Source organism: Dunckerocampus dactyliophorus, chromosome 4 (genome assembly GCF_027744805.1).
Source record: "Dunckerocampus dactyliophorus isolate RoL2022-P2 chromosome 4, RoL_Ddac_1.1, whole genome shotgun sequence".
NCBI classification, from domain to species: domain Eukaryota; kingdom Metazoa; phylum Chordata; class Actinopteri; order Syngnathiformes; family Syngnathidae; genus Dunckerocampus; species Dunckerocampus dactyliophorus.
Genome location: NC_072822.1, coordinates 11,942,069 through 11,957,420, shown reverse-complemented (window position 1 = coordinate 11,957,420; position 15,352 = coordinate 11,942,069). Strand labels below are relative to the sequence as shown.

At 39.2% G+C, this 15,352-nt stretch overlaps 1 protein-coding gene across 1 annotated transcript; it reads left to right on the top strand.

Annotated features, from left to right (window-relative positions):
• Nucleotides 1-3,201: 3,201 nt before the first annotated feature.
• fam219ab (family with sequence similarity 219 member Ab) lies at nt 3,202-15,018 on the top strand. Its single transcript, XM_054774128.1, has 6 exons — nt 3,202-3,466; nt 6,693-6,792; nt 9,682-9,787; nt 11,702-11,782; nt 11,846-11,900; nt 12,459-15,018. The coding sequence occupies exons 1-6, from the start codon at nt 3,401-3,403 to the stop codon at nt 12,618-12,620; spliced, it is 570 nt and encodes a 189-aa protein (XP_054630103.1). The 5' UTR covers nt 3,202-3,400; the 3' UTR covers nt 12,621-15,018.
• The last annotated feature ends 334 nt before the right edge of the window (nt 15,019-15,352 follow it).

Below are 15,352 nucleotides of genomic sequence, written 5' to 3'. Positions count from 1 at the left end.
TTAACTCCAATAATGACCATTTTGTTAAATTAATACCTCTTTAATTGTCAATCAAACCGAGCATTATCAACCTTGCAAAGGCAGAATTTTTCATACAGTTCTTGTATTGGCTCTTATGAGATTGCACTGCTTTGCCAAATGAAGCGTCCAGTATAATAAAAACTGTCATATCACAGCAGATCTGCAGCTGTCTAATATTTAGACAGTTTTTCTGTCCCCGCTGAGCTCTTGCCCTCTCTTTGGCCTTCTGCACTGCCATGTTACTGGAGCAGTGCCAGGCGCTTGCGATCTGGCTCACTGATCTGCTTCAAAGTGGCATGTGTGACTGTGAAGGTCAGCACATTTGGATTCACTCAGTTTGGGGACATCAGCATCAGATTGTTTTTTTTTTTAATAATATGAATAAATATATATCGATTCCTCACGGCAAGAAAAAGAAAGAGTTCATGAGTCACACATGTGCAGAAGCAGAAGAAGAAAATGATAAATAAGCATTCATCTCTTGATCCGTATGCTCCACTGCACTGTAATCCCTCCACCGCAGGAGAGGTCTGAGCAGTCTGGATGAGGTTTATAGCAAATTTCAGATCCGGCACTCGCCATTAGTCACTACGTTCTTACGTCTCAAGACACGGCGGTAGGGCAATTTCCGAGGGGCCGCCAGTGTGAGTTGAGATGGAAGCGTGTCAGTGAACTCACCACAGTGTTATGTAACAACCAGGAGAAATAGCACATAGAGATTACTAATAAACATGGGACACAGGGCGCGTAATCTGCAGTTCCATCTGCACTGTTAGGGGAGTTGCGTAACCCAAAGCATCCTGTAACATCATCACAAAAGAAATTCAGTTAGAAGTTAATCTATCTTTTGGCCATGCATGTGCAAGCTCACATTGTGTGTACTAGTCTGTGTGTGTGAGATATCACAGTGTGAATCTCACCTCACCCTGAGGCTCATTTTGTAGAGTCTCTACAGAAAAGCGCTGTGCAACGTGCATTGTTTTAGTTAATAACAAAGATGTGCTCTCAATGGCTCTTCCTGCCTATGAATAATTAATAACGCAACTGTAATCACATTTAATCACATCTTAAACCAGAACCCCTACAGAGTTGCCAGCAATCATCAGACAAACACAGAGTCATTTAAACTGATTTTAACAACAGCTCACAGAGCAAAGTTATTAAAATTCTGTATCATTTTGTCTCACTGACTGTTTACTGTCAACTGGGTCTCAATATGACTTGTACCGTCTTCTTTAAACTGTGAATGTACATTTTTATGTGCTCTACATTATAAGAAAGGTGGTTGTTCGCTCATAGTTGGTCCAGATATGTGTGTGTAAAACTGAAAAACAATAAAATAAAATAAATAAAAATGACCCTGTTGACCTAGCAAGCTCATGGTTAGAAAAAGGTAGAATTAGACTGCCGCCTACTGGATAAAATGTGAAACAGTACAATAACGGCTGGAAGTGGACTGTTGAGCTGCACAGAGCATGGTGCTGCTGCCCTCTGCTGGCGAGAAGAATGTACAGTCGAATATTCTTGGACTTCCAGCCTTTGCTTCACACTCTTTTCTGACCTATCACCACTTTATCACTGTAAAACACTGAATTACATCTTGGGCTCGCAGCAGCGATTGTAAAAAAAAAAAAAAAACGATTTCAAAAAGTCCACAATTTTGGAAAGGGCTAGATTAAAGGGATAGTTTGGATTTTTTGACATGAAGTTGTATGACATCCCCATCGGCATTGTAGTCCAAAAACAGCGACGGAAGAGAGAAAATAGAAAGAAAATAGAATTACTATATAATATAAATATTAAATAATTGTAATACAAATTTAGCAACCAAATATTTGATGGAAATAAAATTCAAATCAAAATTCCCTTTGCTGAAATATTAAGGTTTAACTCACCTCATACTCCACAAACCTGCAAGTATAAACCACATATTTGAAGATAAACAGTGATGGCAAAGGAATCAAAAACAGCGATACTTGCAAAGCAAAATACAGTGGTCGTCCCTCATTTATCATTTAGTTGGTGCGTGACCGCGATAAGTGAATTACCGCAAAGTAGGAGTCATTCTTAATAAACAGAATATTTTTGTAGTTAGATTATAGAAAACCTGTTTATGACTTTCTAAATACGGGTTGTAACATTTTTAGAGTCCTGGAGACAAGTGTTTCAAACAGAGTGGGGAATAAGGACAAAGAGGCCAAAAACGTACCACTTCCACACGTGATGAGAGGAGAACCTTTTTTTCCACTCGATATCAGCCATGGCATGTCGGCTCCGCTCTGCTGGCTCAGTAGCCAGTGTCCATGCAGTGTGAAAGGTAATGTAATCTAACATTATGGCTCATAAAATTACTGATGCCTACTTACCATAATATTACTTGTCCTTCAATATTTGTTTTTACTAATAACAGGCCATAGTCAACCACAAAATAGCAGTCATTTAATAATTAATTATTTTTTGAAAAAACACGATGGAGTGAGGGAGTGATAGTCAAACCGCAATATAGCGATAGACGACTGTATAGTACTTTTGAGGTGGTATTGGGCGTAAAGGTTGAAAACCTATTAAAAATTAGAAGTGCAAGTAAAATAAAATAAATAATATGTACTGTACAAGATGTGGAATGGATGGGGAGGGGGGGTAGGATTAAATAAGCTTTGCTTCTTCCTACTGCTTTTGGACATGTGGAACTGTGAAAGGATGATTCATGAGATGTATTCCATTGTAACCTTCATGCATTTTGAAATAAAACTAAACCAAACCAAACCATTACAAAGTGCATTATTAAGGAACCAATGATGGGCATGATAACTCCAAAAAATAATAAATAATATAAGACCTTATAAGATCATTTATACAGTATATGTGCGCTGGGTGTATACCAAGGTGTATACCATCAAAATCATGCAATTATCACTATTATTATTATTTTTTTATTTTAATTATTTGTATTGCAATGGGTGCTGTTTAAAGCGTTGACAGAAATACGTTTACAACTTTATAATTAACCGACTGATAGTGTATTTGTAAGGAAACGCTTTTTATACATGTTTTCCATAAAATACGCATTAAATAAAGTATGAATGTATTCTTCTTTTATACATGAGGCGTGTTGACATTTATACCCACTATACGCTAGGGAGCACCACCCGTAAAGAACCTTTGTTGGGTCAACCCCATCCGGAAGTGGGTGGTGGTGGTGCACGGTGGAGTCATCATCGTCAGCCCAGTGGTCACACCACCGTCGACATATAGTGCCATCTGGGATGACGCTCGCCACTGTAGGACCGAGATTATTTCGCGTCTGATTCACGTCCCAGGGACATCTAGACAAGCCTTCTATCGTGGACTTCAATTCATATTGTCAGTTTAAAGGAGGATGATGGAGGAGATCGACAGATTCCAAGTGCCCAATGCCGTGCAGGAGGCGGAGATGCAGCCGCTGGTACGAACATTTTATGTTGTTCTTTAAAAAAAAAACACTCACTATGTAGATGTTTTGTTTAAAAAACAAACAAACAAACAAAACACACAAATCACGGGATTGCGAATGGCGTGATTGACCAGTTTCGCTAAATCTCACCATGCTATCCGCATATATGCCGCACACGAGCTATTATAGCCCGCCGTCACACGTTAAAATGTGAAATTGATTTGATTTGATGTTCGTGTTGGGTATATACTATTTATGTGCGTGCTGCGGATGGCGAACAACATCCGTCACGTTCCATCCCCACGCAGCCACATCCTCAGCATCCACGCAGCAAGATGCTAACGACGATGATGGTCAACAGATTCTACCAGAAGCCTGCGAGCATGTATGAGCTTAAAAGACATAGCTAGACAATGAAATGAGTATTGAGTATGATGTCCTCAATGGCCTATAGTAAGATTTTCCATGCTGTGGACGGGGCGGCTGATAGTAGACACACTGTCCATTTCTGCCCCTCAGGGTTCAATTTACTGTAATATGGGGCTAATCATTAGACATTTAGGTAACTAGTCATACACTTCCCCGGTCCAAAAATGTAATGTATGTTCCCAAGTGGGTCGAGGTAAAAAAGCAGTATACATACACCCATCACCCACAAGCAGATTTCCCATGGGCCTCCTCATACGGTCCCTGAGCTGCTTAAAAATTCAAAAGGTCAGACTAAATGTTACGATTTCTTCATTTCAGATGTGCTGTGTGTTGTTTGCCTCATGCAGTGGAGTTTAGTACAAGTGAGATCAGTGGTTAGATTCACTAAACATGTATCGAAAATGTACAAGGACAATTCTGTTCGTTTTTGATTGACACTACAGGTCAAGAGAGGTGTTCATTTAATGTATCAAATACATTCATGCGGTCGAAGTTTTCATTGGTGAAAAACTGCACTGCATCATACAAACTATAGCTATATTTTAACCTGCCAATGCAGCTAAAGTAGTGGCCCAAAATATTGAAAGACATGATGCAGTTTAATACACCTCTATGAAGTATCACCGTATTTGGAAAAATGATGAACTATAATTGTTAAATGAATACCTCCCTAACATAGTCAATATAACTTTTTATTTAAGTGTCTGGTAAATAGTTTATACAGTTGTTCCTCGCAATTTTGAAGTTTGAAGCAGCGGATGAACTCTATCACGGTTTTTCAAAAATATTGTAATGAGTAAATCATACTGTTGTTTTGTGATTGAATATGGCTTATTAGTAGTAAAAATGCATATTTTAGCAAATGTCTTTGCTTAATTTTGCATTTTTAAGCATAAAAATATCCAAATGAACCAAAATACAAATGTAAGGCATTCAGAAGACACATTCAAAGATGGTCATTATGTGTTAGTAATGTTTCTTTCATGTTCGGTGAGACACACAAGAGCCTGACTTGACCGCCGGAACAAAAGACTTTTATTGCAGGTTTGAATTATGTCACAACAGGCACAATACTCCCTAACAAAAGTTCCTAATAAAGACACAGGCTATTCTTGCCTAACCTACAGCAAGCTGAAACTCAACTCTGAACAACCAACGTCACTTCCTGTTCGCCACTCACTCTCCCCCCCCAGGAAACACATTTATGGCAACACACATGAGCAGGAGTCTTATTTATATCTGAAATGATTATTTACTGTTAATACGCATACTATATTGGGTAATATGAGTGTAAATGTGACTAAAGGGTTTTACTTCAGGTCTAGAGGGCTCTAATAATGTAAAAAAAAACATATTTAGAATGTCATAAACAGGTTTTCTATGTTCCAACGATGAAAATATTCAATTTATAAATAAGGAACCCTACTTTGCGGAAATTCACTTACCACGGTCAGGTCTGTAACCAATTAACCGCAATCCCGAAGGATGACTGTATATTACTGTACATTTTAGCGAGGCATTGTCATCACTAATAGAACCCATGCTTACCTTCAACATGGCATCCTGGTACAACACACTGACCACCAAACATAAAACCCATAAAAGGGGCCTGTAAAATAACTGGATCCCCCAAAACCCCCTCACAGATCTTTATGCCCAGGCAGCCACCAGGAAAGCCATCTCCATCACTCAGGACCCCTCACACCCCCTGTACCAATCATTCTAGCTGCTACCACTAGGTCCCGCTTGCCTGAAAAAACATGAAAAAAGTCTTTCATCTCCACTGCAAACACCATACAAAAGAAACTGCATGCATGGTAAGCTGTGACTTTGTATAACGCTACACTTTCGTGCCACGCTGTCAGGGAGCGTCAAGGAGAACATTCTAGTTTTCACGCAAATTTTAATTTTCATTTAATACTTCCATGCAGGATTTCCAGGGGCTCATGCATTCACAGGTTCATGTCTTCATTAAAATCATTTTGAAAGTAATGTATTTATTTGTCATTGGATACATTGCATGTTTGGAAAGCAGCCACATTGTAACATAAAATGTACTTTAGTCCCTTGTATCAAGTCTAGTAATGTGATGCATGTTTTGATTATTTCTTATTTTTCTTTGTAGTCAACTTTTTTTTCACTTTTTAATGTTTGCTTCAGTATTAGTTTTTGAGCTGTTTGCAACTACTCAGTGGCTGCAGATGGAACTTTTCAATAGCTAGTAAATATGACTTTTGATATCGGTAAGATGTTTTTGTGAATAAACCTCTGATAAACACAGCATGTATTAGTTGAAAAACACCTCACGTTAGCCTTTGTATTATCACTTTCAGCCCAATGCAGCCACTTGTTTTTATTTTAAAAATGCTCAACTGTAGTATAAAATTCTAGGCTAATTACCCAAATGCACTAAATGTATATGTTTTCATTTGACAGGCAGAGGGGAAGAGTAAGGTGTGGAGCCGTTACGTTAGATGCAACATGTGCAGTGTGCAACTTAGCCAGGGCTAAGCACCAGCAAAGCAAAGAACACAATAATTAAACTTCCTTATTTTCATTTGGTAGTATTCTGCTTCTCTGTGTTGAATCGTATTTTGGGTATTATAAGAATGCATGTACAGTATATAACCTGTGTATATCAATGCTCTTATTTCATATATTGGCCAATATATCAGTTATCTGTATATCGGTTATCGGCCGATATATCGGATATCGGCTTTTTTTCAGCCCCCAATATCGGTATCGCCCCAAAAATCCCATATCGGTTGGGGTCTAGTTATCTGTATATTATATCCTTGCTTGTCTCTAGGACCCGGCCTCCTCCACGGCATCAGAAGCTGATTCGGACACCAGAGAGGGGGAACAGGTCACAATCAACTACAAGCCATCCCCCCTGCAGATGAAAATCGGTAGGAATTGACATTTTTCAGGGAACCGTCAATGTTGCAATAGGCAGACACAGCTACAGCACTATAGTAGTTTTAGAAAGGCATGTTGTAATCTATTGATAGGTTATGTTTAACAAAACACTGGTTGTCACAGACCTCTCTAATCTCTAATCTATATGCTGTCAAGGCTTTAGTGCGGCCTGGGGGCCATTTGCAGCCCATGACTGTGTTTTTATTTCCCCGCGGCACATTACAAAAATATAATTTAACAAGAAAAAAGAAACAACAACAGCAAAAACGGAAAAGCAGCAAGAATAAAGTCAAAATATCAAGAGAAAAAAAATATTAAATGAGAAAAAAATCCTAGTTTTAAGAGAATAACGTCCTAATATTATGAGAAAAAATAATGTCATTTTAGTAGCATAAAGTGTAAATATATTAAAAAATACGTAATTTTTTTAAAGTCGTAATATTATGAAAAACAACCAAAACAATGAATAAAGTTGTGATTTTTGGAAAACTAGGTTGAGGAAAAAGTTATGATGTTACAACAAAGTTAAAATATTAAGGGGAAAAAAATCATATTCTAACGATAAAAAAAGTCCAAATGTTATGAGAATATTATGAGGAAAAATACAATTTTATTAGCATAAAGTTGAAACTTTAAAGAAAAAAAACATGTTTTCTAAAATTCGTAATATTATGAGAAACAAAACAAAATAAAATGTAAAATTAGGTTGGGGAAAAAGTGATGATGTTATGGGAATAAAGTCAAAATATCATAGGACTAAAGTCATAATATTACAAGAAGGACATTTACAAAGGTTATTTAAGAAGAACGTTGAAATATTAGGAACATTAATAAATTAAAACATTATTGGGGATTTAGTGTTCCCTCACTCTATCGTGGTTCACCTTTCACAGACTTGCTGTTTCGCTGATTTTTTTTAGCGCAGTTTTAGTGCTTTCTTTTGTTACAGCGTGTCAACGCAGTTACAGGCAGAGCCTAGCCCATTATGAAGAATTGCATTGTGGGAAGTTGAGTGTCTTTCTCTTCCCTCTCTTGTCTGTCTGCGCCGCCCACTGTCTTCTACGTCCTGATTGGCTGTACACCATTGTCAATCAATCTCCTTCGTGCCACCCTTGTGTCATCGTGTCTTTTGTGTCATCGCTAGCTTGCTTGCTAGCTTGCAGTATTTGTATGTTTGCAAGGTTCTCCCCAACAAAACCCACAATGTCGACAAAACGTGCCCAAAAGGCAGAGGAGGATGCTAACCATCGCACAAAAGGTTGGACTTCTGGACATGCTGAAGGAATGTAGACGTTATACGGCTGTAGGGCGCCATTACGGAATAAGTGAATCTTTGGTTCAAGGAGTACTGCAACAGGAGGAGTACTGCATCAATATGTTTTATCAAGGATACAAAAACACTACAGTACATCGGGACGGCGCCAGGACGAAAAGGCACGGTCAGAGGAGTGAAATACGTTTGAGTCACTTAATAATTTCTTGTGTCCAACCTTGTGTGTGATCATTACAATTCCAACTAAGGTTTGAACTTTTTTGAGAGTGTTTAAACAAAAGAGAAATGCGAGAAAATGTTAATGCTGAGAAAAGGCTTTAATGAGGGGTTTTACAGCCTTAAACATAATAACTGTAAAAAAAATTAAGTTGGCTACATCGCGGATTTCACTTATTGCGGGCTATTTTGGGAACCTATATCCCGCGATAAACGAGAGAACACAGTAATGCAATTTTTCAACTATATCACAAAGTTGAGATGCAGTTTTTTCTTGAAATATATATAACTTCTACATGCATTTCTACATGTGTCGATGTAGAAAACATCGAAGTGGCCCTTGCATCCTTCCATTTTTAGTATGTGGCCCTCGGTGGAAAAAGATTGGACACCCCTGCTTTAGAGTCTGGACCATTGTTAAATAGGGTTTTCTTTTATTTTTTCTGTTAATTAAGTTCAATCGTCATTCATTAGTCAAGAGAGATTCAGCACTATCAATGTGCCCATTATATTGATGATGTATAAGGGTTCATAAATTTATAGTCACAGTCACTTAAGTGTCTCTTCTGTGGACTGTGGTCCAACACTCCAGTGTCAGTCTTTTTTTAACTGTTGTCACCTACGCTTACAATGAATTAAGTCAAAGCCAATGAAAAGTGTGTCTCGATATCGGAGCATCAATCCTGCAGTGTCGCCAGTACAGTAAGAATTATAGCTCCTTGTTAATTGTATTCAGTCTTATAAGAATGTCAACACTGTCATCAAATGTTCATTGTGAAACAATTATTCAGTGACCTCACATGTACATTTAGCTCAAATTGAAAACGTACAGTATTAGTGTGGGTTTACATGAGAACGATGGAGTAAAAACAGGAGTTTGTTTCTTTGTTTTTTTTTTTAAGTTGAACAGATGATGTTTTTATAACAATTCACATTCACTCTGCAAAAGCATCAAAAGACACAATACTTTGCATACCGTGCCTGTATCATCTGCACACCATCAGCATTTTTTTCACCTCAATATTCTATTCTGCGTATATTTGGATTGAGAATTTGAGATATGCAAAGATAATGTGTATTTGCTGGGAGGACAGCGAAGAACAATACAGTATACGCCTTCACTCCCTGGTCAAACACTGACTACTATTACTGAAAATGACAGTCTGGTAATATATGGAAAAGATAAAATGCAGAGTCACCTACAACTGGCAATAAGAAGGAAACTCAATTCCCTTCTCTAATTATCCCCCTTTCTGATGAGCACTTGTTTTAATTATGCTAACCTCATTTGTCTGCTAGTAGGTACACAAGGGCATACAACAAATGTTTAATATTTGAGATGTGGAGTGCGTATGTGACATGTAAACCAAGACCTTCATTACTTGTACAGAGAAACAAAGAGAGCTGGCCAGGAAGGGCTCGTTGAAGAACAGCAACGCTGTCGGCAGTCCAGTCAATCAGCAGCCCAAGAAGAACAACGTCATGGCCAGAACACGGTGACTACACTGACAGATGATTTGTTATCTCCAAAGGTTCTCAATGTGTTTACATGATTATTTAGTATTTTAAGTACTGTACCAAAAGTTGAGCACCATGTTGCAGTCAAGTTGGCCTATACTGAGTAAGATGAGCATCATTGCAAAAACTCAAGTGTGTGCACTTAAACATCAGCCTGAACACACAAATATGACTGGCATGTTACAATGCAAATGCAATACAGTGGAGCCTCTAGGCTGAACACAAAATATCACGCCTCCAGTTTGCCAATGCATTTAGCATACATCTCTCATGATGGAAAGAGTCAGCAATTTATTGCAACCAGCCATTAAATTGAAATAGGCTGCGATCACAAGTTTAAGACTACAGCTCAAAAAAACAGAAAACAAGGACTCAGTAATGAGTAGCTGCGCCATTCTTGTTGATCACCTCAAACATTGGTTTCACCAGGCTTGATGCCAGTGTTTCCAGGAGGCTAGTGGGAATGTTGCTGTAGGTGGTGAAGATTGCTTCATGGAGGACATCTACTGTCTAGAACTTATGTCCATTTTTTATAAACTTCCCTTGCCATCCATCCCCAAATGTTCTCAATTAGATTTAGAATGGATTTAGAACAGGGGAATATGCAGGATGGTCCAAAAGAGTGATGTTATTTCCCTGGAAGAAATCCTTTGTTAGGCGGGCATTGTGAACTGCAGCATTGCCCTGTTGAAAAAGCCAGTCATTACCACACAGACGAGGGCCTTCAGTCATGAGGGATGCCCCCTGCAACATCTCCACATAGCCAGCTGCCGTTTGACGCCACTGCACAACCTGAAGCTTCATTGCTCCATTGAAGGAAAAAGCACCCCATCATGATGGCACCCCCTCTACTGGGCTGTATGAAAAACATCTCAGGTGGGATCTCCTTGTCATGCCAGTAACGTGGGAAGCCATCAGGGTCAGGATTTTTTCTGCCAGAAAATAATTGAGAACCACTGATTTAGGCCGAGGATCGTCCTGTGTCTTGATGGACAGCCAATCAGATCCTCCGGCTCTGGTGACATTTTTTGGGGTCTACCACTTGACTTTTTTGTTCCTTTACCGTCAGAATCTTTTGAGAAGTTTCATATGACTGTCTTCCTGCGTCCAACCTCAGCAGCAATGGCGCGCTGCCAGAGGCCTTGCTCATGCAGCCCAACAATCCGACTGCATTTCAAAGAGAGAAAGGTTTTTTGCCTTTGCCGTCAAGATACTGTATCATGACAGTGTGAATACCTGACAGAAAACGACACTGAATCCATATTATTGCCAAGTTTCTGGCTTTTTAAAGGCTATGGTCATAAAAACCTTTGCTCAGCTGATAAACAGCCTATTCACTTTGATGGTTGTTTGCAATAAATTGTTCAAACATTTTTTATCTCACTCCCATTTCTTCTTTTTGCATTTTGAAGCTGTACTTGGAACATAAATTCAAGAGATCGTACTCATGCCAAATGTTGAAATATTAATTTTTCATATTCATTTTACACTATGTACTGTACGTTTAAGCGTGCAACATAATTAACCTAACTCACTTTCCACCTTATATTACAAGTCAGGCTTATTTACATCCTGCAGCTGACAGCAAACTCTGTGTAAAGACAGAATAAGGAGAATCAGAGTTGCTTGTTTGTGTAGGAACAGCTTGTATGAGAACAGAGACATGTTTCCTTGGGCTTAAATCACATCCATTATCTTGGTCTGTCACATGGGCTCCTTAGAGGAAGACTTTTCATTGATTGAAGGAGGATGCTCCCTCGTCTGTCTGCGTTCTTTCACTGTCTTTGCCGGTAGCCTTCTTGTTAGCATGCCCATTGTTAATGTTTTCCCTTCCTTTCATATTCTGTTCCACCCACTCTCCCCTCACATGGCCCTCATCTCCTTCCTCACAGGTTGGTAGTGCCCAATAAAGGCTATTCCTCGTTAGACCAGAGTCCTGATGAGAAGCCCTTGGTTGCGTTAGACACAGACAGGTAAGCCCCACCTCTGTCCATAAACTGTCTTGCAAAATGCTGATTTGTATTCATGTTCTTCAGCGATGACGACTTTGACATGTCGAGATACTCGTCGTCAGGATACTCCTCTGCTGAGGTGAGTTCCTGTCTTGCAACTAGAGTGCATCAGCATCTTAATGCCACCAGAAATGATTAGCTGACATTGTTGGGAATCTAATTCAGTCCTTCAGCATTACGTAATAGCAGGCTGCAAGCAAGGCGTGCACCATGGAAACAAAATGATTGTACTGTAGTTCAAGGAAAGAGGATGTTCATCTTAAAGGACCTGACCGTAACAAAATAACACATATAATTTTGACAGCAGCTTTGAACCACTTTGAACCACAAAAAGATCAGAGCGTGCTGGGTCGGACATTATTGTAAATTCACAAGTTAATAACTCAAGCAAGTAAAAGACAAAAGATGACCAGTTTACCGCTCATAAATCCATCCTTGTATTCTCTCAAACAACCAGCAGGTGGGGCAGCTCCTCAAAGGTAACAGTGCTCAATTTTGACTGACAGTGTCAGAGATCATAGAGTTTGTTTTTGTGGCCGTCTTTTGCAGTCGTGTACAACTACACCGCATCATAGTCCTTTCATGTACTAGAACAAGCGTTTTCTTCCACAGTCACTTTCTTCCGTCTCTCCCGTAGCAAATCAACCAAGATCTCAACATCCAGCTGCTCAAGGACGGCTACCGTTTAGATGAGATACCGGATGACGAGGACCTGGATCTGATCCCACCTAAATCAGTCAACCCCACCTGCATGTGCTGCCAGGCAACCCCTTCCTCTACCACCTGTCAAATCCAGTAACCCTGCCCCGCTGTGACCCTTCCCCTCCTCTGTCCACAAAGCGTAACCCCGAAATTCATCTGCAGAGTTTGCATTGCTGTCAAGTAGGGTTGGGTATCGTTTACATATTATCCGGTAATGGTACTTAAGAAAAGGAAAAGATAATTATGTGGCATGCAAGTTAACAGAATAGTAATTTGAATACTTCAGTAATATAAATACAATTACTCGGGGTGCACCATAATTGCCAGACAGACAATTATCAGCCGATATGAGGGATTATGACATCATACCGATAAATCAGATTACATTAAAGAAATAGCTGCGCTAACTGATAAAAAAAATAATAAAATGCTCCAATGAGGCGATATTACCCATACCGTGCTGTAGGTGGGTTAGAGTGAATCAAGCGCTCCTTTGACGTGGTGCATATAGCCTGTCGTAACTTCCCCTCCTGAGCTCGCTTGTAAACAAACATGGCGTCGATTGCGTGGGATTTCTCACTGTTTCAAAGGAAGACATTTCGCCAAATGCTCTGCAAACATTTTGCGATGAGGGTAAAAAAACACTGATCTTCAACACATCAAACCTTATCAGCCACCTGAAACGCCAGCATCGCTACGACGCCTGGGGTTTTACAGAGACGACCCGAGGGCTAAATCGATCAGTGATTTCATCATGGAAATGATGACGCTAGCCCTTTACCATCGGTGAAGATCCCGGCTTTTGTTGGACAGTAAACCCCTTGGAGCTACGGTTTGTACTTCTGAACCGCCACATTTTTTTAATAGTAATAATGTCGTAATATTTGGTTAGGACAAATCTACAGGTACAGTTTGCAAAATCCAACTTTATTTGAGTCGTTCTTACCTCCAGGTGTGCACAAACTACAGTTCAACCTAAATGGAAAAAAATAGCTATAAAAAGTCTTGAGAAGCACAAAGGTATTGGCATCGGAAAAAAATATATTGTGCATCCCTAAATATTGTTTTTAATATTATATAGTCATTGAGCAAAATGAAGTTAATACAAGACGTTACTTGCACAATATCACCTTTAAGCATTTGTTGCCGGTGGCATCAAGCATAACGCCGTCATGACCGTTGAATCAGCGGTAACTAGATGTCATTTTTGCCTCATTTTAATGCCACTAGATTTAGGAACTGAATTGAGGCACCGATGTCTTAGTTTTCGGTCTGGTTACTACCGTTTACATCGGCACTGGTGCCATTATGGTACCAAGTTTCGGTACCCATCCCTACTGCCAAGAGTGTCAGCAGTGAGGCCCTGGTAGAGAATATAGTACTGACTAATATCTACGATGATGGGAATGACAAATCCATTCATTACTAGAAGGTTTTGCTTCAAACTATGTATAGGTATACATGAAAATAGTCATATATATTTGAATGATGGTGGTGTCCTCCTATGGTAGGACATATACTTTGACTGAACACGATGTAAAAAGGATGATATATGCTGACTCAGCTGCTCCGCTTACCTGAAATGTGTTTTACATTTTTAACTAGTGTTGTTTTCTACATTTTTAGTTTTACCTGATTGTTGCGTTTGGAAGAGGCAAAACACTGCAGTCTTGGCGTTCCAAGTGCTGTTGATACTGTACTGTACAAGGTTGTGATGTAGCACAGGCCAGGTTGCACTCGCCCGCTATCCTTTCACCTCTTTTGTCCGGCTGGCTTTGAAAGGTTCATGAAAGAGTTAGGATTAAATGTGACAACATGGATAAGTGATAACCGGCCTAGCTATATGAAAAGGGAAGTTAAAAATGATTTGCACATTTGATTTCTACCCTTTCTAGCATGTTGTGGCTCTGTGTTGTATGAAATTTCAATTTGTTTTCACCATTTTAGGCCTTTTCTTGCACAGCATCGACACTGTTTCGCCAGAAATAAACTGTTTAAAAATGGAATATCTTCAATAGGAATGAGACCAAAGGACCAGGACAAACACTTTTCTGTCATTTCAACCTTTAAAAGTTTGTTATTTATTATACATTTTACGGCACCCATCACCGGTCTATAAAACACAAGAAGGATTCGGCTCCTGTTTTTGCACACAAATGATGCATGCACATAAACCTACTATGTGAATAGTTGATGGGAAACAGATGGATTTGGAGCTCAATTTTCTGCCCTAGCTCCCAAATTAACTGATCATTTGCAGTTAGAGTTGCCTTAAGTAGAGACAAGTTAACAGGTTGTGTTATTTATTGCCATGCTGATGGGAATAATGAACACACTAACTTGAATTGATCTTATTTTGACCTAAAAACATGTTCTGTTTTCCTTTTTTAATTAATCGTGTTTGTATTGTAAAACACATGCATTAAGGTATTTAACATTGTTATTGTTATGTGTGGTGTATGAAAACATTAAATAAACACACAGCTAATGGAAAATGATTGTCACTGTACTTGCATTGAAAAGTGAGGCAATTAAAGGAAAATACTTACCATGCAATCTTGAAAACTGAAAATGTTAAGATAGAGAGCCTTATATACCAGTCTTATATTTTACTCAAGAAAGGAACTCAGTGGCAGAGCACATCACTAACAACTGTACAATCTCTTCAGAGGGAAACAAAACATGAGGGCCAAAACAAAATGGCCGCCTGACTCGGAACAGCTGCAAAAAGATGCATGTGCTTCAAATGCTACCTTATCTGAAGGCTGCATGCAGCTTGCCGAGTCGATTCCCTTGTCTCTGTCACACAGAATGACGACATAGTGACAT